Here is a 22,988-nt window from a genome sequence, read left to right as displayed (position 1 = left end):
ACTCTTCGATGGCCACCGCCCTGTTGCGACCCGTATAATTCGTGTATTGTAATATAGTCTTATAAAACAACGAATAATTAAGTAAAGCAGTCGAAACACATCGAATCGTGAACGATAAAGCAATTTCAGAAAATCAAGACAGTAAATTCAAACTACTGAAGATAACGAGAATAACAATGTGAATCATTATATAAAACAGGTATTGCAGCAGCAGAAACCGTTCATTGTCGTACAAATACAAAAAAGGATTCAACAGACTTCATCTTACGTTTCTGTAATGATACATAGACAATTACAGTCAACCTTCCTGAAAATGTCACTGTTTATTACGATGAATATATTGTCCACGTCATCGAACGACTGACTTTATTGATGGATGGAATATGCTTAGCTCAGCTGACGTGAGGGACGTTCTTCAATGAGCCATTTGCCTGAATCCCAAAAACACCATATTCAGTCACCTTTACTAATTCAGGAGTAGGAACATGTGTCACTGCACTCACAAGTTGTCTGAAACCAATGACACCATATTCAGTCACCTTTACTATTTCAAGAGTAGGAACATTAATTTGTCACTGCACTCACAAGTTGTCTGAAACCAATGACACCATATTCAGTCGCCTTTTACTATTTCAAGAGTAGGAACATGTGTCACTGCACTCACAAGTTGTCTGAAACCAACGACACCATATTCAGTCACCTTTACTGTTTCAAGAGTCGGAACATATGCCACTGCACTCACAAGAGTTGGTCGTCGAATGCAATGACGTCATATTCTAATAATTCCCATTTAAAGTACCACGAACCAACCATATAAATCTATCCATTCATTATCTAGACATCGTGTCAGTAGTAGAATTAACAAAGTTGCAAAACTGATTGAAGGTAACGCGTCTGCGATGTTTCACTGTACGATTGACTTTTATTCGTATTCCATGCTTTAATCCGATAATGTCTATTCTATTGTTTTCAGATGACCGGTTTACTCGTGGTTGTAATATCCTTACTCGGGATATGTCACATTTCTGTGGCCTGGAAAAACGATTGGGACCAACCTCTCAATTTCGAGTGTCCTAATTATCAACACATTCAGTGGTTTAAGAGTCGACACGATAATTATTATGAGGATAGACAGTTCGACATGAGCTGTCGATCCGGTTACGTCGGAATTGATTGCAGTTGGACTGGTTACCTGAATGACTGGGATGGAGTCTTAAGCTTCGTGTGTCCTCAGAACGGCATAGTTACCGGGTTCCAAAGTTACCACGATAATTATAGAGAGGACAGAAGATGGAAGTTGCGATGTTGCAACGTAAGTTCACAGAATTCGCTTCACTATTTCTTTCGCCAAGAGTCTTATTTCAATTCACGTTATCTTTATACAGTTAGTAACCAAACCCGGACTATCATGTCACTGGACTGGCTACCTGGCTAACTGGGACAAGCAAATTGACTACCTTTTCCCAGCTGGACAAGCAATGGTCGGCATGTACAGCAAACACGATAACCGAAGAGAGTAAGTTTAATGTTTCAATCAAATTCAAAGATTATGAAAATGTAAAATAGATTGAAAAATTATATTTCAAATATCCATCTTGTATCATTTCAGGGATCGATTGTTCCAGTTTAGAGTGTGTAGTTTCGCTGTTTGTAAAGCCACCGGTATGAAAATTCTCGACAAATTAAAACCGAAACATACCGGCACACGAGTTGTAGGTATTGCTACAACTCAAGGCTGTTCGAAAGGTCACTTGTTCAGGCTGAATCTTGGTGGAACCGATAGCGTCGAAGAAACCAGTTCATTCACTACTTCATCGGAGAAATCGTTTACCTTCGAAACGACGCTGTCCGTCACAACAGAGACTTCATTTGAATTCCTGGGTATGGGTGGCTCCGTGTCATTCGGGGCGTCTCAGTCGTTTGGCGGGTCTACGACATGGGGAAGCTCCTATGAGAAGGCGACATCTGTCGGCAGGGAGAGTACTACTGAGACGGAAGTTGCATTCACCGGCCCCGGCGCTGCTTTGATAATGGCTGACGTCAGAGAGTACAGCATAAACTCCAAGAGTGTGAATGTTGAATACGATGTTCGTTGCGATGACGGAGCCAGGTACAAAGAGAAGGGTGTCGTCAACTTTAGCCTGAAAACTTACGGCATCACACATTTCTCCTCTTACACTGGCACGTACAACCCAGGTCGCTGTTCGAGATCGACCAATGAATGCATCAGACAACTCGATGGTAAGAAGGCGTTGAATCCTTACAGCATTGTCGCTGATTTCAAGGAATGTTTCCACAAAGTTGGTTCCGTCAATAAATAAAGGACTATGTCTAGGTCACTCGTCGACAATTTATCATATTCCTACCTCTGAATAAATGATATAAGTGAACTATGTTTATTGTTGCTGTTGTCAAGTTCACACTGAACGGAATCGAAATGCGATGATAACGTGGATAAATGATTGTACTATTGACGAAAATGCTTCTAGACTTGCCATGGCAGATATTTATTTGCTTACACATTAAAAGGAGCCACCATGTTCATGATTTTATCGAATGAGCCCGCCTGAAAAATGATATATACATATTCTAAACCAGTCAATATCCCAGCAAATTAAGAACATTTTGTTTAAAAGGCGAAACCTTAAGGCTCTTTTGTAAGCACGCGATTAGAAAACAATATACAATCTCAAAAGAATATTTAAATTTCCGTTGTAACCGGATGGAAGATGCTAACACGATGCTTGAGGAGCGGTGTGGCCGAGTGGTTAGAGCTACGAGCAATTATCTAAACAGATAGATTATTGCTGGTAGGTTAGAGCGTTCGGCTCTGGGAAGCCAGGTCGTGGGTTCGAACCCCGTACATTGCCGTAGTGTAAGTGATCAAATATTCTTCAATCCAAGCTCCTAAACTAGGAATCAAAATATCAAAATCCAAGCTCCTAAACTAGGAATCATTCGTTTTCGGAATTTCTTTGTTATTGATTATCATCTATCCCCATCATTATGCCTAATCTCGATAGAACCGTCGAGTCGAGTAAGGAAATATAACAAACTAGCCGTATATAATATATTTATATTATATTCTATTTAGAAAACGGCATTATTGCCTTTGACAGATCAATAAGACCCTTTAATTTTGAATCGGCGATTTTCTGGAATGGTTCAAGATGCATCAAGATCTTCATCACTGACCCAGACTGGAAAAAGAAGAATGAATATTAGAAATATGGATATTAGGATTTAGAGTCCGTAATCCCGCTGGAAAAATGCCTCCGAAATCGGAAAGTGTCACGTTATACTCTTATTGATATAAACGGTTTGTATAGTATAGGAGCCTGCTGCGAAGTCCTATAGGGGGATCACTTGTTGCATATATCTTGGTTTAATTGATAAAACCCTCCTTACGTCAACATCTCCATAGCCGATCGCAGTTTTAGGGCAAACACTTGGTTTTGGATTCTTGCCACTTTTGTCTTTCGTAAACTCGACGTAATATGAGGAATCTAAAACAATATAAAGAAATAACTGTCAGTGCTAACTCGAAAACCCCAGAAATACAACATCGGCTTAATCCTGGGTTCTAGTGTATTTTGAACGGTTTTTCGGAAATGAACACATTTCAGACTCAACTGAGTCAAACTTAACTGTCAACTGCCAAAACTAGGTTCACAAATTGAAGAGTTAGAATCTGACCCTAGATTTATGGTATGAAATTGATTACGAATGCAAATTTAGACGACGCATGAATTCGAATCAAACTAATCGAAAATGAACAAGATATTGACCTTGAGCTAAAACTAACCGTGAACTAATGAACTGCGTACATCTTTAAAAACAGGGATCAATGTCAAGGTTGCGTTTGACTCACCTGGAGAACCGAACGTGGCTTTAGTCATTTGACAGGTTTTCGCATCGTAGAACACCTTTCCCACATCTACGTCATACACGATCGAATCTCCGACTGTTTCGTTCTTGACTCCATTCCCTATATAAGAGTATATGCCATTCATGATGGATATAAACTAGTGGCGTTTGAAGGGATTGTCAGGTGGCACGGGGTTCATGATAATCGACGGAACTCGACCCTAATTTTTCAATTACTTGGAGTACAGATTTTTTCAATGACTCGATTGGAAAAATGAAAAAGAATTCTTTCTATGATAGTCGTTTCAAAATGGAAGGAACGGGCAAAAAATGAAAATAAAATTCTTTTATTATCTGAGTGTTTTTCCGCATAAAACCTCAGAAGGATTGCAGAAAAAATATAACAGGAAATTTTGTGATGAATTTTGATTCGAATAATGAGAGAAATTTAAAAAAAAAGATTTTGCAAATTACGAAATTGAAAATTAAGATGGACATAACTTTTTACGAGTGACTAGATTGAAAGAAAAAAATATGTTTTTGTTTCGTTGAAAAATTGTGATAGAAATACGAAGTAGGACTAAAATAAAAAGAATTTGATAGGAAGATTGTTAAAATGACGTTCTATCCTAAATACCGGTAATAACAACCGGATAGACTGGACACAGAGATGAATCAATTAACATTCACTTACGTAAGAAACACCGGGATTTGTCGTTAGAAAAATCATAGATGTTTTTTAACTTCGACAAATCGACCTGTTTGCTCTTATCTACTATATTCAAACAATCCTTTCCACCTTCAGGGACGAGCTGCATATGCTGGAAAAAATAACCGAACTCACAAATCATCAATTGTCAAATCGCTCAGAGTGTACTTACTTCACTGGACCTAGTTCAACAATAAGCCTGACTTACATATTTATTCGGTAGATCGAGCGTGAAATCAAATGCAAAGTCTGATTTTACACCAGTATAATAGTTAGCATTCCAAATGTTGAAGAAAACGGTGTTGTGGAGCATGTCAACATCGAAGCTGTGAAAAAATAGAATCGTATCATTTAGGGATTCGAACCCGTTAATGCCTAGAGTCGTAACATACGTTGAAACAAATGCATTCTGCAAAGAAACTTACAACCCAGCTATTCTTGTGTCAGTGAAGTCTACCGTTTGGATCGGTGACTTAGATATTTTGATATCGAATTTTCCGGCATAGTTTGGACCGAAACATCCGCACTCGCTACCGATCGGTGCCGCGAACACCGAACCAACAAGAACCGAAGCGGATAACAACAATATCAGCATCATTCTCTTTCCTCAACGAAGTATAGAAATATTAAGCCAGGAGGCACCTAGTTGTACGTATGGCATGCGCCAGTCGTTATTTATATACCTAACCTGTTCATTAATCATTACACCGGATGAGCAGATAAAACTTTAATATCCATTATCTTTTTGCTACAGTTGTGTAATTTCACATTTTAAAAACGTGCGGTATCTCTTTTCTGTGTCGAGGTCAAATTTGAGCAAAAAATAAAAAACAAACAATACGCAATTCTTAAAACTGAAAGCTGAATCCAAGAACAAGTCCATCACACTTTGGGCTCAAACGTCTACTTTTACTTATCAGCCACTCGAGAACAATGAACAGTTAACGGTATCGGCTACTTTTCCAGTAGAATACGCATAAAAGCAGTCACTCTGAGATAGTCTACCTTTAAATTCGGGTGGTTTTTAATAGTTGCTGTTTGAAAGAATCTACTACGCTAAAAAGTGACCACCTGGTTTCGATAGCGCGCACTATGAGTAAAATCAACTAAATTATAAAATCACCCATTGGTAAATAGTCACTTTGTGATAGTAAATCTTACCGTAACTGCTTTTCTCAAAACACCTCGTTTGAAAAGTTACCATTTTGTGATCACAATTCAAAACTTTACTATTCAAAACATCGGTTATACTTTTGCAGTTTCAAAGGTAAAAATACTATGCTATACCCTGTACATTTTGTATTCTGAGGATAGGAAAACTGACTAAGATGAATGAGGTTCATGAAGCAACAATCATCGATTTCATTCACGCTGACGACTGAGAATATGTCTCAATGTTGGATTTCTTAAGATAAGCATTAGTTATCTGATAGGGGCGCATTTAAAACATTCGACAAATTCAGTGAAATCTGGCTCAATGTGATAATTCTTCAACAGTTCAAATCCTTTTTCCAGGGCATTTATTTTGATGCGGTTCGAGATCAACAGATTGGTTTGTTTTTGATTCATTCAAGCATAAACAAATGAAGGGATAGACCCAAAGCTAGATAAGAGACACATATTTGTCGTTCAGGCTCGGATATCAGGAAAAAATTAAAGTTTGATGTCGCTGGCATTGAAAATAAAAAGTAACTGAACCAAAAATTTAACGGATAAAGCTTTTACGCGAAATTTGACCCGATGGGCTTCAACGCGATAATGCACTCTTAAGGCGTGAAACCGCTTCGTAGCTTGAGCATGAATATTCTATTGACGAAAGCATTAGGGGTAGTTGAAATGACCGTAACGATTGAATTCCTTTACAGTTCAAACAACAGCATCGATCAAATGATCCTAAATTCTAATCGAACCGAGTGTAACATTATACGTACACGCCACGCCGATACCGGGCTTTCATTGATCGACTGAAAATACACCAGTCAACCATGTGACCAGTCAGGTCTTTTATAAAGACAACGAATCTTGAGAATCGATTCACTCGTTGTTTGAACGTCGCTGTCTTGTTCTAACGGACTCGAATTTCCGAAGTTGAAAAACTTGTTGAAGGTAACGCGTTCACGATGGTTTTGTGTTCGATAAAGTTTTATTGTACGTTTTTCCCGTTTGATGAACTTTATTCTGCTATTTTTCAGATGACCGGTTTACTCGTGGTTGTAATGTCCTTACTCGGGATATGTCGCATTTCTGTGGCCTGGAAAAACCAATGGGACCAACGGCTTAATTTCAAGTGTCCTAATAATCAACACATTCAGTGGTTTAATAATGATCGCGAAGATCGACTGTTCGACATGAACTGCCGACCGGGATACGTCGGAACTGATTGCAGTTGGACTGGTTACCTGAATGATGGGGATCGAGTTGTAAGCTTCGTGTGTCCTCATAACGGCATAGTCACCGGGTTCAAAAGTTACCACGATAACGAAAAAGAGGACAGACGATGGAAGTTGCGTTGTTGCAAAGCAAGTTCACTGAATTCCCATTACCAAGTTTTCCCATTTCTAGATTTCGGTTCAGACTCAAATTAATCAATTTTTATCTTTATGCAGTTGGTGACCAAACCCGGACTGTCATGTTACTGGACTGACTTCTGGGACAATCAAATTGACTACCGATTCCCGGCTGGACAAGCAATGGTCGGCATGTACAGTAAACACGATAACGGAAAAGAGTAAGTATCAAATTTGTGACCAAAATTTAAAATCAGAGAATTAGAATTCAATGAAGAACCAAATGTTTATATATTGCTTCATAATTTCAGGGATCGATTGTTCAAGTTTAGAATGTGTCGTTTTGCTGTTTGTAAAGCCGTCGGTATGAAAATTCTCGACCAGTTACAATCAACACATACCGGCACACGAGTTGTCGGTATTGCTACAACTCAGGGTTGTGCGACTGGTCATTCATTCATGTTGAATCTTGGCGGAACCGATAGGGTTGTCGAGACCAGTTCATTCACTACTTCGAAAGAGAAATCATTCACTTTTGAGACAACTCTATCGGTTTCAGCTGAGACTTCAGTTACATTCCTGGGTACGGGTGGCTCCGAGTCATTCCGAGTGTCGCAGTCGTTTGGCGGGTCTACGACATGGGGAAGTTCCTACGAGAAAGCGACATCTGTCGGCAGGGAGGGTACCGCCGCGACGGAAGTTACGTTCACCGGCCCCGGCGCTGCTTTGATAATGGCTGACGTCAGAGAGTACAGAATAAACAACAAGAGTGTGAATGTTGAATACGATATTCGTTGCGATGACGAAGCCAGGTACAAAGAGAGGGGTGTCGTCAATCTAAGCCTGAAAACTTACGGCGTCACACATTTCTCTTCTTACACCGCTAAGTACAACCCAGGTCGCTGCTCGAGATCGACGAATGAATGCATCAGACAACTCGATGGTAAGAAGGCGTTGAACCCTTACACCATTGTCGCTGATTTCAAGAGATGTTTTCAAGACGGAGTTGGTACCGTTAATAAGAAATAGACGGCGACGTTCAATTCATTTATAATTAGTTGTAATATCAATTACTACGTTCTAATTAAAACTTTTCATACATAAGATTTAATCGTTTCAATGGTTCTTTTCTTTTTCCCTTTTTTGCTATCGAGGATTCTTATGGCTGATTTATTACGTCATCGAGGATTCCTACCAACATTGACTGGTCATTCACTGGTCCTACCAACATCGACTATTTTTTTCGGCTCCAATCAGCAAATACCGCGTAAACGATTTTCTTAAGAATAATTGCTTTTAATTGTTTTCCATATCTGAAGTCGTGCATACATTTTGATCTGTAACATCTATCACGTTTAAAGCACATCTGTTTATTATTTGTTCATACTTAGATAAAAACGCATGAAAATGATCCACAATAATTCACCCAAACGATCCACAATAATTCACCCTAACAATTAACATCACTGCTAGAACACAATTAAACTTAACAATCACGCAATTTACGAATCGCCATTCAACCTTTTCTAAATGAGCATTCCTGTCAAGGTTGCTTACATTCATGATGAAAATACATTGAGACTGGTGAAAATAGGCCTATGGCACCTTGTTTCTCATTTTTGTTCAGTAAGTTGTCATAATCAACCCGGCGAAACAAGGTATATATTGTATTTTAGTCTAATTTTCGAATATATTGGCTAAAATTCTCTCGCCGCTATGTCCTCTTCTGAGGTAGACCCCAACATTGGCGCATCATCAAATCGAAATAGACATCATCGTCGATCGTCGAACTGACGCCGGCGTAGTAGTTCATGAACTCCTCGCGAGTGACGACACCGTCTGGATCGTTCGGCGTGTCGAATGTCTTCAAAAAACTGACCAATACTTGCTCTTCGCTCCATTCGCCCGATCGGTATTTCGGATGGCTGTAAACCTGCCCGGTGAAAACGCCTAGACGAGTAGAAAACAATCATGAATGATTAGTTGCAATATTGTTTGGATATCTATGTATCAAGTGTCTAGGTTTTTTATTCGTACTAACTTAAAACGTTAAGCGAAATACTTTTCATTATTTACAAAGCGCCGAACAGGCATTTCATGTTATGAAAAAAATCAAGAGAGCAAATAGGCAGACAGGGGTGCCTAGATAATGCTCAATGATACCTGGTATGACTCAGATATTTTTTAGGAACGCCTAAATGCACTTTCAGTTATTTTTAAACGTATTTACATATTTGCGTGAACCTACTGATCGCGGGCTGAGTTATTGCAACATTATTTGTATCATTTCCATCGTTAGGTTGAATAATTCATATTGTCCTCACTTTGTCTCGTGCGATTCAAGTGGAAATGATGGTTTTAATTTTCATTAGAGGGAAGTAGTTGAATAATGTAATGTAAATATACCGAGTGTGTCGGATTTTAAAGCTTTGCGCACGCCATCGGCTATAACGTGTCCCATACCGTTAGAATACTGTAAGCTCGGATATCACCGAACTCGAATCCCCAAATCTTTCTCTATTCCAATGTAATATCAATTAGTTCCGGACCCCGTTACATGGATGGTACTTTCGTTTGGGGTTAAGACATAAATAGTGAACTGATTTTAAGTAAAGCTCAACTGTTGAACCATAGGCTCTGATGTCTCTCTCGAACAAAATCACTGATAATTTCTTATTCTCAAAATACCACGTTAAAGTGAAAACCTGATTTTAACGTGGCGTTAAAACTTTTTTTTGTGGCTCGAATCAGCCACCGTGACCTGGCTGTAGCACTCTAAACGCACATTTCAAGAACGCATCGTAAGGTAACGCTCGATTTGTGGTATAATTTTCTAAATACGATTGAGAACGAGTGGCAACGTTTACATAGAATTCAGGTAATTACCAGCTGAAGCTGGGATTCACGTTATTATCTGGCGGATCATTGACTGTCTAACGTTTAACAACAACGTTACATCTCGGGGATGGATCGATATTGCACGTTGAAATCAGATCAAGAGGGAAGCAGTAATTTTTCGCGGTTGTTAATCGACTTTTAGACGGGTCGATACAAATGTACGAGTTTTCTTCGCGTATAGCCTATCGGCATCAGTACAAAGTAAGTCAATCCAAATCTTTACCAATCAGCAAAATAAGAGCGATAATCCCTAATTCATCAAAAGAATTACAAAGCCGCGACCGATGAAGATTACAGAAATAAATCGCAATGAATTCCTAAAACAGAATAACGTCGACATGTTCGTCAGTACCACTAGAAAACATGTAGATTTCTATCCTTATGTTATCCCACCATGTGCATAAAATAATTTCATTGAATTTTAATTTTATTTCATTGATTCTAAATTATCGATCCGAATTTCGCAAAACGTAAGACGAAATTATTGATAACTAAAAAAAATATCAAATCTAAGAACTAATAAAATAAACTGCCAATCTTAAGCGTAGTAACCTGATATTACAATGTTTTTTGGTTAAGCGGGGTTTGAGTTACTTCCACGTAATTCTATCTCGCTGAAACAATAGCCAGGTCTACGTAACCCGATCCATATCGACGAAATGTAAAACTCCGGAATATCCTTTCAGCGGTATTCGAAATTTCTCATTAGCGACGACGGTTAAGATGCGATATTTTTATCATTGAATCTCCGCAAAGACGACGACGCGACCTTCTTTTCAACGACATACCGAAAACAGGAAACTCGTATCGATTTCATGAGGATACACCAAAGACACCCGGCTTTGATTTTCTCTGCATACAGCAAATGCCTATCCATTAGTAGCTAACATTTCGCTACCACGCCTTACTATATACGTTGTAATGCTTGTGTGTATCATTTAAACGATTCAGTTGCTCGAATAGATTCGAATTTTATCGTTCACTTCACTGCAGGGTCTTTACTCGCTATCATGAAACAATATATCGTGGAAAGTTTGACGCATTGTTTAAATTCCTATCGGCATTGTCTCATATAGGCCCCCCAGTTACACAATCTTGCAGCATTATCCAAAAGTGGTATTTAACCACGACTAGTTGTAAGTTGTTAGATTGACTACACAACCGAGATGTGATGAAACTGAAATGTTTGATCAAATGGAGATCAAAGATGAGGCTAGACTAGTCTTCAGCGGTTAGTTTGGCTTTAGAACTAAATTGAGCTTAGACTGGTCTTACATCGTTCCATTGACTTATAGAACATAACCTTAGACTAATCTTAAGTAGTTAGATTGGGAAAAGAACCAGAATGAGCTTAGACTGGTTGTCTTAAGTTGTTAGAATCTATACAGACCCAAAATTACCTGAAACATATATCTCAAATGCAACAGGTCTCTGGATACATACCCTTTAAATCATCAGTTTGCAGAAGACCGTCTCCACTAGTGTCCAACTTGTCGAATACCTCGTTGATAACGCTGATTCTGTTGGGTGTCATTTTCGGACGCAGTTTCTCCAGAAATTCGGCGAAATCGATGCTACCGCTGTTGTCTTTGTCGAGCATTATGAACAACGATCTCATGTCGGAGTCGTCCATTCTGACACCGAATTTCTTTAGCCCCGCGTAGAATTCATCCCAGGTCAGTACCAATGAGAAGTCGCGATCTAGTCCACGAAACAAAGCTCCCAGCGCCTTGATTCCGTTCACGCCTCTTTCGAGACATTCGAAGCGTAGCACATCGATAGGTGCCATGGTGTTTTCAACGTCAAAAACTACAATGATGATAAGATAAATGTAATACATAAAATTCTTTTTGGTGCTTTGTAAGAATTAAACCGGGTTTTCTTAATCCTGGAAAAAGTAAAAAGTCGCAGAGAAATCGTTTTGAACTGAATATTCTATGATCATGTCCCTCAGACGCATCCGCGAAAAAACCCTTTACATGATTGTTTGGCTTTGAGTTTATGGTGAAGGCTAAAATTGATACCTTTATGCCGACCGGTCGCCTATATCTTCCCTGTACTTTTTTCAAAATCATGATCAAGCTAACACTATATTTCCGATTTCAAAATCAAACCCCCTGTTTCGCTCCCGGCAGGTGTGTTGGCCCAATCAAAAGATCGAACGAATTTTACCAACCAAATAAATTACAGGGACAATCCCTATTTTAAGATCAACAATAACAGTGCCGACAGTGAAAAGTAATAATTTTATTGCAGTTTACAAAAGGACCTGGCCGATAACGAGAAACAAGGTATCACTTTATTCTAGCCTTCTTATCTATACGTAATTATAGCCAACATGCAGGTCACTAGGTTCATTGGTTGCAAAGCGTCTAGAAATTTTGCCGAAAACGCTGTTTATTTCACGTTGTGTTTCGAGTAAGATCTAACAACATTTATCGTGATACTGAACTCGTCTACAAGTTATCGTTTCCCTGTCGTTTTTAAGCCTTTGTGATCGGTGTCCATTGTTCATGTTCATACATCGGAAATCATATATCATAACATCTTTCCATTAGAAATACGTGCAATATGCGTTTTGCTTATATTGGTTTATTCGTGTTTTCAAATAAACCAATCTTCAACCTCAACTTTCGATGTTGATAATTTTGAATAAATGTTAATTCGGCGCCAATATGTGATTTCGTCTATTTTGAATTTTCATTTCTAAGTCAATGTAGATACACTTTCCAATGAAGAGAGACAATAAAACTAATAACTGTCATCAATCTTACAGTTATAGTAATCATTTTTAATTGAGGAGCTTTCAAATGAATTGGATGGCGAATGATATATTTTCTCATAGCAATGAAAACAAGAAAAACATTCAACGCAATCAATTTTATCCGTTGTGGGGCCAGCAATTTCAAAACTAACGTCGGGAATGCTAAAAACTGCATGACTACAAAACATACCCAGCAGTTAGTAATGTATAATGTTCCCCGTGTGTTCATAAAAAGACCAACCTGCGTCTCGTTGAAATTGATCTCCTGAGAAAACAATTCATATTTATTTTCAGTTTTGTAGCCACATACTATTTGCTGGAGGCATCAGTACACGCCCGACTGATATCACACGCACGTCTGAACCAAACCACCTTGACATCGCTTGACTCCACCTACTCGCTACCGGCAAAAAGTCGTGTGATTATTTATGAAAATCTTATGTAACCTCGATGAAATAGATAAAGGCCCAACGCAATGGGGAGTTGGTAGGACTGACTTAACCGAGAAAGGTCGACTTTTTGTGGCTTTATTAGTACAGGGACCGGTTTTGTAGAGTGTGGTATAAACTTAAATCCGTGGTCTACAAAACTGGCCCCAGGGAGCTTATCATACCTGCATGCGCTTCATCATATAGCTTGGTATTTGACTATATCCTCGGGATCATGAACATTCAGAAAAATGACAAAAAAGTGCCAATTTTTCTATCGTTATTCTTATGGACATAGTTTAAAATAAAGACATAAAAGCAGAAATCATAGAAAAATGTATTCAACAATGAATCATGCTTTTCTCGTTTTATGACGTCGATGTTAGATATTATTCTAATTTAATCGATACTGTTCGAACAGCGGCATCTTCACTGTGTAAATCGAGTTTATTGGTGTTCAAGGCGCGTTCACAGGACGTTATCTAAATATTGGAAAAGCCAAATCTATCGATCTGTAGCTCGGTCGAAAAATCTGAATTTACTCCAGCAACGATTTTAGTTTTATCCCAGTAACAATCTACCAGACATCATTCTATGTTTATATAAACAATCAATGAAAAAGACAAACAATGTAAAATAATCTTGAAATGCTGATATACATTATTATTGCTGATATACAGTTAATTTGTAAACCGTAAAACCTTTTGACGAACAAAAACTGTACGGATCTTGACGTTTATGAAAATGGCTCATACGGGATTTGAGTCGAAATCCGTGCAATTTCTTCAATTGTGGGTTTTATTCATTAACTCGTCACTTGTCTGTAAAAGACCAACGAAGCAAACAACCTACCTCGATACGAGCCCGCACTGGCCGGTAAGGATTCCCGTAAAATTGTTGTGAAATTGAACACCGACGAAGTAACTACTTAACGAGATATATATTCTCAACAGGCACAACACAACACACAACACGATAATTCATAGTTACCTATCAGTCAGGTGTTCGGTACACTGCGATTTACAAGCTTAGCGCGGCGATACGATTCCGCACTCTCGACATTCCTCGAACAGCCCAAACAGCCGATCAGATTTCGAAGATGCTTCCGGCACAACTAACATTACTCCTATCATTATATACGCATTATACCGACGACGCCTAGCGGACGGATATTGATCTAATATACGCAGACGGATGATGATGAATTTATCGCGGCGTCGATTCCGCGTATGAGTAATTGAAATATAGCGCGCAGTCAGTCGCGTTGTTACACGGTTCTATTATGACGAGCGTCGGGTAACGTCGTTGCTAGGGGGTAAAAAGAGGAGTCTGAGCGAGAGAGCGGAAAAAAGCTCAATCTTTGCGCCGTAAATTGATAGATTATTGCGGTATAATCCATGCATAGAAAAACCATACACGTCGATTAAAGGGTTGAATGCAGATATCGCCTTTGTGCCCGCTTCAAACGGGCGAACAAAATTAGGCGCAAACTGATCTCGGTGATGTTTTATTCATTCTGAATCGTTAGCGCGCTGATTTATGAATATTCATTTTCGTTTATTCTCGAGAGGCCTATTCGCCGCGGCTGCAGGTCATCGTTAGGCGAGAGGGTGTTCCCGCCGAGCAGATGAGAGATCGATGAATACGTTGTTCATCGAAAGTAAAAGCGACCGTAAGACAACCCAAGCGACAACAACCTGAATACATTGGCTATAGTGATCCGAAGAAGATATGTTTTCGGATCGTAGCTTATCCCAAGACAGCCAAATTACCGAAATAAATCTTGTCTACGATGATATCATGGATAGCTACCAACGCTAATTCCACGTATGGCAAAGGAAGGATAATCCAGGTGTCGCTAGTAGTTAATCGGTCTTCTGCGTTCAATTTCTTCAACATTTCAGTTGCATGGACTTTTCTTTTGAATAATGCATTTATTTATGAAGACTATACCAATCACTGAGTAGGATAGTAAATTACATGTAGATTTAGGTGGGTCCTGTGATAATGTATGGATTCACGAGCCTAAAAATACAGTTCAAAGTTGATCGAAAATGAACTAATTTTGACAACGCAAGACCGAGTGCTCGCCACGCCATCTGGCGGGATAACTTGTGTTACAGCTCCCCATTACATATTTATGGTTTCATAAAGATTTGATTCCGTGAATGTACTTTGTTACATATCGATATTTTCATGCTTAAATTTCCATTACTTGTACAGATAAATGTTTCGTATACTTGCCTTTCAGTGTATCTGCTACAGGACCAAATATAAAATCAAGATATCGTCGCTTAAAAGATTTGCGTCAATCTTGTATTCGATGATATGGGCTTTCGACGTGTTTGCTTTCGGATACACCGGTGTAGAAATCTCCCCCTTCCTTCTTGTTATTCCAGCCACTAGTTCGCAACCAGCCGCACGCTAGAGCATCATCGTCATCACGTCGACTGCGAGTTCCGTGCGGCGGATAAAGGATCGTTCTCTGTATCGCCATATCGCTAACAACCACTATCGATGACAATAATGCGGGCAGCTATATTACTTCTAGTTATGGTGGCCACTGTCGGGATTAAAGCGTATGTACAGGTAATATGAATATTTGAAAACGAAACTATTGTTTTTTTTCCGGAGATCAAGTTTAAAGCCATTTCAACCGATAAGAATAAGTCAAGTACTCCCGGATTTACAGTCATGAGTCAAACTTAACTCAAGACTCAAAATTATTCATTTCCGATGTTTTTTGTTGTTTCTTGTCTTTAAATATGGATGAATTTCTCTCAGATTTATGTGATGACTAATTTGATGCTATAACTATTTAGCGTTTTCCTAATATACAAAAAGGAAGGGATTCGATATTCCAGTGGCAGTTGCATGTCTTATTCAATAGAATTATGAAAACCCATAATCACGAAGTTAATAGAGGATTCAGATATTTCAAATTCTACGAGCTATTTTCCAAAATATCGTTTTTCTAAATGGCTCGTAGAATTTGAGGGTAAACGTCCGAATACTCTAGTAGTTTTTTCTGCGTAATTTTGGATTTTTTCCAACTGCATAGCACGGTTCTAACGTTTAGGGCAGTCTCTGCCCATCTACGGAGTGTTTTTAGTAAATTACACAGAGTAACCCAAACTAATATCTGATGGTGAATTTCTAAATTGAGATAAAAGTTTTTTTTGAAAACCGTAGGTTTACGCGCCAAAGTATACAAGCCTTAATCGAAGATTTCGAATTTTGAAGAAAAATAAAAGCCTTGTTTTTTAGCTATATTGAAAATTAATTATTATACTCATATAATTAGTATACTCATTTAATATTATTACATCTTTAATGCATTTCCTTATTCATTAATTTTGTAAAAATTTCACTTGAAAATAAATCATATCATCATATCATCCAAATCGCATAACGAAATATTTGATACAATTTTCTCCGCCGGAACAAGTCGATCTTGTCCTCCACGCAAGGCCGTCGTGTTTAACTATAAAAGCCGTCATCTTCGCCGTCTATTCGATGTTTCTAGAAGACGGATACGTAATAAAATGTTTTATTCAGAAGATGAACGCAATTATCCGAGAAAATATCATCAATTTGTGTGTTTGATCGCCCGGGAATTCGGTCCGCCGATATATTCAATTGGTAAACAACGAATGACGAAGAAATATCTCTGAAATGGAGTAGAAAATATCAATTTTCTAAATTTCCTATTCAATTTACTAAGTGCCTTTATGTTGGATATCAGTCCGTGTAAATCGCATCGAATTAACTACCGTTGGGATTAAACAGTCCTTTAGTCTTAATTTGAACGAATGGTTTTCGAATTAAGATGAAATGGTTTTACGTACATCGTTCTTTTAAAAGAGAGAATATAGTCGTTTGAGTATAGTTTACGTTAGATAGTATCTTAGATAAAACCAGAAGTAAGGTCGATAGTTAGTGAAATCTAATTTATCATTTTGCTTGTGGATTGGTATAATCTTAGCAAGTTCCATGGAATCTGGGAAAACACCAGGAAGGGGATGAGATTTGTTAGAAATTAGTGGAACAATATTGTTCAGTTTGAAAGTTATTTTTAGGTAGACTATCATTGATTATGTCATCCCCGCCAGTGCTCGACTTGTTGGGGCAGTTGCTAAATGAGGCGATTTCAGTTTTATCAGTTGGAAATAGGAAGAGTGTGTTTTCATTCAGCTTTGGTAGATGAACTCATGGCATTGTTTTTTGTTTTGAGACAGTGACCTTGGATGCAAACGTTTTACCAATTGAAGTGAAGTGAAATCATAAGAATTATCGTATTTAGGATGAAATTTTTAATGACCGATAAATCGTTGTATCCGATGTGGTTTTAACGAGGTTTCACCGGCACACGGAACTCCCTACCCGAACTGTACGCGACGATCAATCGATTGATCGCCCAGAAATGACTGATAAAGCGTAGCTATTCGATATATTCTTTCGTCGTCCTAAGAAAGCCTGTAGGACGCTAATTAACGAGCGTTAAACGTGTGCTGGTATTACGGGAGCAGCCATAATTCACCGGTCTCAATATACGAAACAACCGCTTTTTCATAGGAATTATATTCGCGCAATATCGCGTCCAATAAACTAGAGATATATACGTTAGGTCGACACGTAAGCAGCGAATTTTTCATCGTCTCTCGCGGCAGTAATGATGTGTGTGCCTTGCTTGCCGTATGTGTATATGTTTTCTAATCGGAAAAAGTCTACTGCATGCACTTTTCATCGAATGCAATATAACGCCGAGAATTAATACCGCGTAGATTGATGGCCACATATTATCATAGACTCGTGAAGTGCGGACCCTACATATCTGAGACGTCAGCGCGAGGAGCGAGGCGGCGACACGTAGGGATCCCTCTCACTCCCGCATCGGCTGCGTACTGAGAGTAGTTGAACCGATGAAAGACCATAATAGCCTCGCCGAGTTCTTAATGCGCCACCACGTCAAACATATAAGTATATACATACATATATACATAACGCGAAGGCGTCTTGATAAATTGGCTTTATTGGTTTTGGCGAACGAAGTTAATTATATTAGCACGGAAGCATGTGTCATTTTTCCCAATCGCCCGGGCGCTCGAAATAAAATGCCGATAAAGCGGACACCGCGTAATTATTGTTATACGAAGTAACTTAATTGTCGTTTTCGTCGATGACGGTCTCGTCGTGATGTAACGAGGCCGGCGGTTCGCGTGCTCGATTACAGAGAGTGCTAGTCATCGCGGTAAGCGGAGATGCCGCTAGATCAATTTCAAAATCACGATATTGCTCGCGTGATAACCGTATCGTATGGTTTCGTCGGCGATTCATTGGGAATACTTCGAATAAATCTCTGAAGACGGAAGAAGAAATATTTCCGAAACTTCAGGAAAACAGTTCTCATAGTTATCATCTCGTCAAGTTTGTGGGTTTTTATCTGAATCCAATCGGTTATTGAGCCAATCGATCGCATGTGCGAGAATGATGCAGATTCAGACTTTTGTATTGTAATTAAAAAAAACAGCGCGCGTAGCATATACCGCAAGCGACTTGCGGTAGGCCCCCACCCCTCGGAAACGCTGAAAATGAAGTGTAATCCAAGAGTATTTTTGCTGTACACAAAATCTTTCACAATGTTTGGTCTGCAAAATTTTGGGGCCGCCATAATCACCCCGCGCCCAACAGACCTAAGATCCTGATGTCGAGTCATGACTGGGAAAACAGTGCTTGCTTCCAGAGTTATCAGTTAGGTTTTACTGAGGAGTTAAATGTAGTTCGTCACCAACCTTAAGAAACACATGAAAATTTTTCCTGAAGGTCACACTGAACCACTGCAATAACTGCGATATCAGTTACAAGTCTTTACAATGAATTCCGTCTAAAACTCCATCGATCTATTTTGTATTCATAAGCAAAGCAAAGCCAAGTGTCGCTTTTAGATCTGAAATTTCATCGGAGAAGGGACCTTCCCCGGTTCTGTAACAAGAAATGTGCATTAGTCCGACTAACTATCATTACGCGATGTAGTCGATACCGATAATACCCCGACATCGTGGAGGTTTCCACGCAATGAACTCGGGATCAACCCTCACCTCGGTAAATTCATCGGCGTACCGATATTGCTATAAAGGTTTCATTCTGTGATATGATTATGCTCGCTGAATATGATACGTAATTCACCCTCAGGTGTATCAATGCGAATATACGATAGGCCTTGTTCGCGTATAGTCTCATCGCGGTTCTAAATGCCTGAAGGAAATCGAAATTTCCGAGTATTCATCGGGTTACATTGGACACGCGGGTTGAATTGCATTTTTTGTATCTCGATTGTATTTCGATGAATTAGATTTTGCCGAAGAAAAGCACGGTGAAAATATGCGTAACAGAATGCTGCAGTGAGATGTTCATTTCCCGGTATGTAAAAGCGGAGAGTGACTCGTTATCTGTAGGTCCCGGGGATCTATACAAGCCTCGAGAGTTAGTCATGTCAATCACTGATTGACCACGGCGTAGATAAATCGAAAAGAACATGGCTGCAAGACCTATAGGACGATTCAAGTTGTCGTCGTCTCCAGCACAGGGAGTTTTGAACAATGTTGGCAAGAGGCGCGCGGGTTCGTGTTCGTGAAGATATCTAATGGGAACTTCACCAGTTGCTGTTGTATATTCCTCGCATTCCTCGGTGTTTTATTTCACGTCCCCGCAGAAAGAAACTCGAGAATCCATTTCGTTGGATTGGCGCAGTCAACGTCACATTGTCGTCAATTAGAACTGGATCGATCGATATAGAGCGCGCATATTCGAGAATTTAATTAAGACCGAGGTTATATTGTGTGTTTGTGCGTATAGAAAAACCAGCCTTTTACGATAGTTTTCAGTGCGGTAGTAATTAAGCGCATTAATTTTGCGAAAAACAATTTTTCAGTGTTTCTATCATCGTGTGAACGCCGCCGTCGGGACCGAGATAAAAATGACGAATTTTGTGAAATAACGGTCAAGTATTTCTGTGAGTTCCGATTGGATTATTCCGCGTATTAAGATCTCAGAAATAACGTTGACGATCAGCGAGTATTTGTAAGGATGGCGGCGTCCTGACTGCGTGTTATATAGTTCCGGTCAGAAATGATGGCAGCTACAACCATTAAATTCCCATATGACATCTTTATTAACTACCCAGCGAATACTAATAAAATGACTTAAAGGTTTGGTTTTCTTACTGCACTAATTGCTAATGAATTGAATTACTCGTCAAATCGATGGCGTCTTCGGGGATAGTCATATTTCCTGAAATGGTAGATGCTATTTTTCATTTTCGAACTTATTAGAATCTCCTGACACATTTAAATGTACTCGCAGAAGAGGCATCCTCCCCCAGGTATTCGAACCTGGTGGCATCCCTGGCGAGGGAGGATGCAGATGAGAAGAAGCGATTCTGCTATAACGGGGGGTACCCGCACACCGGATTAACCGTCGCCACGGACTGGAGAGATCAAATTGCGCATCTAGGTAAAACTCTTGTTAATTTTGCGAGTTAATTCCCGCGTAGAATTCGGAGTATTATTTGAGATGAAAATAGCGCCGGACAGTTCACTGGCAAACCTGGCAGAATCAGGTGGAATTTCACAAGCCACACGTTGTCGGTATCCCATTCAAATGAGGAAGTGCAACAGCAAGTTAACCGCCGGATGGAACACACAGTCGTCACGTTGTCAAGATTAGTTCATTAAACTGAATTTTCACGCTACTCAATCCATACATTATCACATGACTCTCCAAATGTACTTTAAATTCATTTCTTTACTCAGATACCGGTATGATTATCAATGATAATCATCTATTTATGAGAAAAGTTCATCACTCATATTTAATTGACATGTGGAAGATATTCAACGCGTAGTTACATACTGGCGAACCTGGCGGATCCTCGCTTGCCGCAGAAGCGTCGGAGGTCCCCCATTACGACGAATCTCATCGGGGGTGAAACCGCACGCGGAACTGTGCCTGTCCCCGAGGCGTTGTTATCCGAGTCGGAAATATAGCTAATTCACCGGCTTATACCCGATCGGATAACACGATGAAATGCTGCACTAACTTTCTCTTAATCGAGACAGGTTAATACGATTTTCGCCTTAGAACATCGCAGTGTTACTGTGCTGATAATTGCTATACAGATACACGTCGACGAATCACCGACGACTCGATATGATAAACCGTATGTTGACCGCAGTTGCCGCTGACGGACATCAGATACACAAAAAGCACAAACCGGCTGGCGAAAACAAATCTAGCGAATGAATATTATCAAAAATCTAACTGAAAGAGAAATCTAGTCTCTTCACGACAGCCGATCCAAGAATTAAGGCAGAGAATCCCCTTAAAATGCGAAACCCCTTTAAAAGTAAATTGGGAGAAAAAGGCGTGCGTATCGGTATTGCAATTTTGTATATCTGGATAAATAACAGACACAAGGTCAAAACACGAGCCGGGCGGAAGATGTCATAAAACCCCGTTGATTACAATTCCGTATATAACGGTTCATCTCAGGTGGCCTTTTAAATTACGGTGTGCGTTGACTGGAATAAATGTGAATGCTACCGATATCAGACAACATCGTCAACGAAATGAGAATGTTCGCGAGCTGTTCTCTAATGTACCACATAAACCATTGAAAAACTATAGCCGCCGGTTCTATCCGCGCTGGAATCTTCGATTTTCTCGTTTTCGCATTGTCGTGTGACGACCATTTGAATATCCACTAATCGCGAAACGCGACGATCAAAAGAGAAATTGCTCGTTCTACGCATTTTTGTCCGCGATGAAAGGATCGGATCCGGGCGATTCTTTTTAATGCAGTTTTAATTATATTTTCAGACGTCAGATCGCAATGAAATGGCCGACATGATCGATAGATATCGGTTTCTACGAAATGTCAAGCGATACATGCTAGAACAGAACGGTAGGATCGTCTTTACACAAGAATGAAAATATGCATGTTCTTTTTTGGATTAAGTTTTTAGACTGAATGAAAACTTAGCCTCATATATCAGAAAACACGGTGCGCAATATACGCCAACCGCCATAATTAGTTAATACAATTGCCACCAGGGTACTTCGTTTCCCCATAGCTATTTTGACATAACTTGGTGCATCAGTATCTCGTACGTAGTAGGCCATATGGATTCACATATCAAGTACATGTGTTGACCCCTAGGTGGCGCTACTTCAACATAGCCATGAACTGATAAGACTGATATATTTGTACACTTCCTTTCAAGAAATTTGATTTCGCTTGGGCATATCTTTTTGTAAAACGTTAAAGCTCCTCTCTTTGTTTTTTGTTCATTTTCATCTGATTTTTGATCGAGTGTTTGGGCATTTAAACGACTGTGAGACAGCTCTAGAGCGTGTGTGCGAATGAAGTTTGCGCAGCCAAGCAAGACTAGCTTGCCACCTAACGGAAATTAAAATTGTGAATCTGTCACATCCAAACCTATGCATCGTCACGCCTCATATGATAACACCGGTCGAAACCGGTATCGCTGCTTTGCGGCTATTTTTTAATTTGAAATTATGATTCGTGAAGCTTTAATGGTAGAAATAAATGTTTTCAGAAACAACCAAATTTGATATTTTTTTCCTTTCCAGGTGACTCCGACTCGCCAGGTTACGGGAAAACACTGGATTTCTATAGGTATCTGGGAATGGGCCGCCGACGATAAGATGCATAATGTTTGATGAACGACGATATACCATAAGAGGAGAAACAGTACTGACGTTTTGTTTTTGTATACTTTGGAAGAAGAGAAGCT

At 39.4% G+C, this 22,988-nt stretch overlaps 4 protein-coding genes across 5 annotated transcripts; 2 read left to right on the top strand and 2 right to left on the bottom strand.

The window, feature by feature from the left end:
- The first annotated feature begins 383 nt into the window (after positions 1-383).
- Positions 384-2,321, top strand: LOC141904498 (uncharacterized). Its single transcript, XM_074793087.1, has 4 exons — positions 384-401; positions 974-1,312; positions 1,386-1,516; positions 1,610-2,321. Exons 1-4 carry the CDS (start codon positions 384-386, stop codon positions 2,319-2,321), a joined length of 1,200 nt encoding a protein of 399 aa, XP_074649188.1.
- Positions 2,322-3,071: 750 nt separating this feature from the next.
- LOC141904603 (uncharacterized) lies at positions 3,072-5,212 on the bottom strand. Its single transcript, XM_074793214.1, has 6 exons — positions 5,002-5,212; positions 4,785-4,902; positions 4,562-4,688; positions 3,872-3,988; positions 3,409-3,506; positions 3,072-3,200 (listed from the first exon to the last, which is right to left on the bottom strand). Exons 1-6 carry the CDS (start codon positions 5,172-5,174, stop codon positions 3,087-3,089), a joined length of 747 nt encoding a protein of 248 aa, XP_074649315.1. The 5' UTR covers positions 5,175-5,212; the 3' UTR covers positions 3,072-3,086.
- A 1,354-nt stretch (positions 5,213-6,566) lies between these two features.
- Positions 6,567-8,173, top strand: LOC141903932 (uncharacterized). The gene is made up of 4 exons (XM_074792321.1): positions 6,567-6,682; positions 6,769-7,095; positions 7,183-7,304; positions 7,395-8,173. Exons 2-4 carry the CDS (start codon positions 6,769-6,771, stop codon positions 8,110-8,112), a joined length of 1,167 nt encoding a protein of 388 aa, XP_074648422.1. The 5' UTR covers positions 6,567-6,682; the 3' UTR covers positions 8,113-8,173.
- A 229-nt stretch (positions 8,174-8,402) lies between these two features.
- On the bottom strand, positions 8,403-14,273 carry LOC141904240 (calcyphosin-like protein). Of its 2 annotated transcripts, none has more exons than XM_074792805.1 (3): positions 14,164-14,273; positions 11,425-11,790; positions 8,403-9,033 (listed from the first exon to the last, which is right to left on the bottom strand). In XM_074792805.1, the coding sequence occupies exons 2-3, from the start codon at positions 11,768-11,770 to the stop codon at positions 8,798-8,800; spliced, it is 582 nt and encodes a 193-aa protein (XP_074648906.1). In that variant the 5' UTR covers positions 11,771-11,790; positions 14,164-14,273; the 3' UTR covers positions 8,403-8,797. The 2 variants fall into 2 exon arrangements, with proteins under 2 accessions (XP_074648906.1, XP_074648905.1); XM_074792804.1 differs by lacking the exon at positions 14,164-14,273 and adding an exon at positions 14,026-14,048.
- Between the last annotated feature and the right edge of the window lie 8,715 nt (positions 14,274-22,988).

Source organism: Tubulanus polymorphus, chromosome 4 (genome assembly GCF_964204645.1).
Source record: "Tubulanus polymorphus chromosome 4, tnTubPoly1.2, whole genome shotgun sequence".
NCBI classification, from domain to species: Eukaryota; Metazoa; Nemertea; class Palaeonemertea; order Tubulaniformes; family Tubulanidae; genus Tubulanus; species Tubulanus polymorphus.
This window is presented reverse-complemented; position numbering and strand designations above follow the sequence as displayed.

What these genes read in the sequence shown, in the direction of transcription:
- LOC141904603 (XM_074793214.1), bottom strand. Translation starts at nt 5,174, where the DNA reads ATGATGCTGATATTGTTGTTATCCGCTTCGGTTCTTGTTGGTTCGGTG. An exon ending in TCGATCTACCGAATAAATAT is followed by an intron (nt 4,689 to 4,784) that starts GTAAGTCAGGCT and finishes TATTTTTTCCAG; the next exon opens with CATATGCAGCTCGTCCCTGA. An exon ending in AGCCACGTTCGGTTCTCCAG is followed by an intron (nt 3,507 to 3,871) that starts GTGAGTCAAACG and finishes ATATTGTTTTAG; the next exon opens with ATTCCTCATATTACGTCGAG.
- LOC141904240 (XM_074792805.1), bottom strand. Translation starts at nt 11,770, where the DNA reads ATGGCACCTATCGATGTGCTACGCTTCGAATGTCTCGAAAGAGGCGTG. An exon ending in GCAAACTGATGATTTAAAGG is followed by an intron (nt 9,034 to 11,424) that starts GTATGTATCCAG and finishes CTACTCGTCTAG; the next exon opens with GCGTTTTCACCGGGCAGGTT.
- LOC141903932 (XM_074792321.1), top strand. Translation starts at nt 6,769, where the DNA reads ATGACCGGTTTACTCGTGGTTGTAATGTCCTTACTCGGGATATGTCGC. An exon ending in GGAAGTTGCGTTGTTGCAAA is followed by an intron (nt 7,096 to 7,182) that starts GCAAGTTCACTG and finishes ATCTTTATGCAG; the next exon opens with TTGGTGACCAAACCCGGACT. An exon ending in AAACACGATAACGGAAAAGA is followed by an intron (nt 7,305 to 7,394) that starts GTAAGTATCAAA and finishes TCATAATTTCAG; the next exon opens with GGATCGATTGTTCAAGTTTA.
- LOC141904498 (XM_074793087.1), top strand. An exon ending in GGAAGTTGCGATGTTGCAAC is followed by an intron (nt 1,313 to 1,385) that starts GTAAGTTCACAG and finishes ATCTTTATACAG; the next exon opens with TTAGTAACCAAACCCGGACT. An exon ending in AAACACGATAACCGAAGAGA is followed by an intron (nt 1,517 to 1,609) that starts GTAAGTTTAATG and finishes GTATCATTTCAG; the next exon opens with GGATCGATTGTTCCAGTTTA.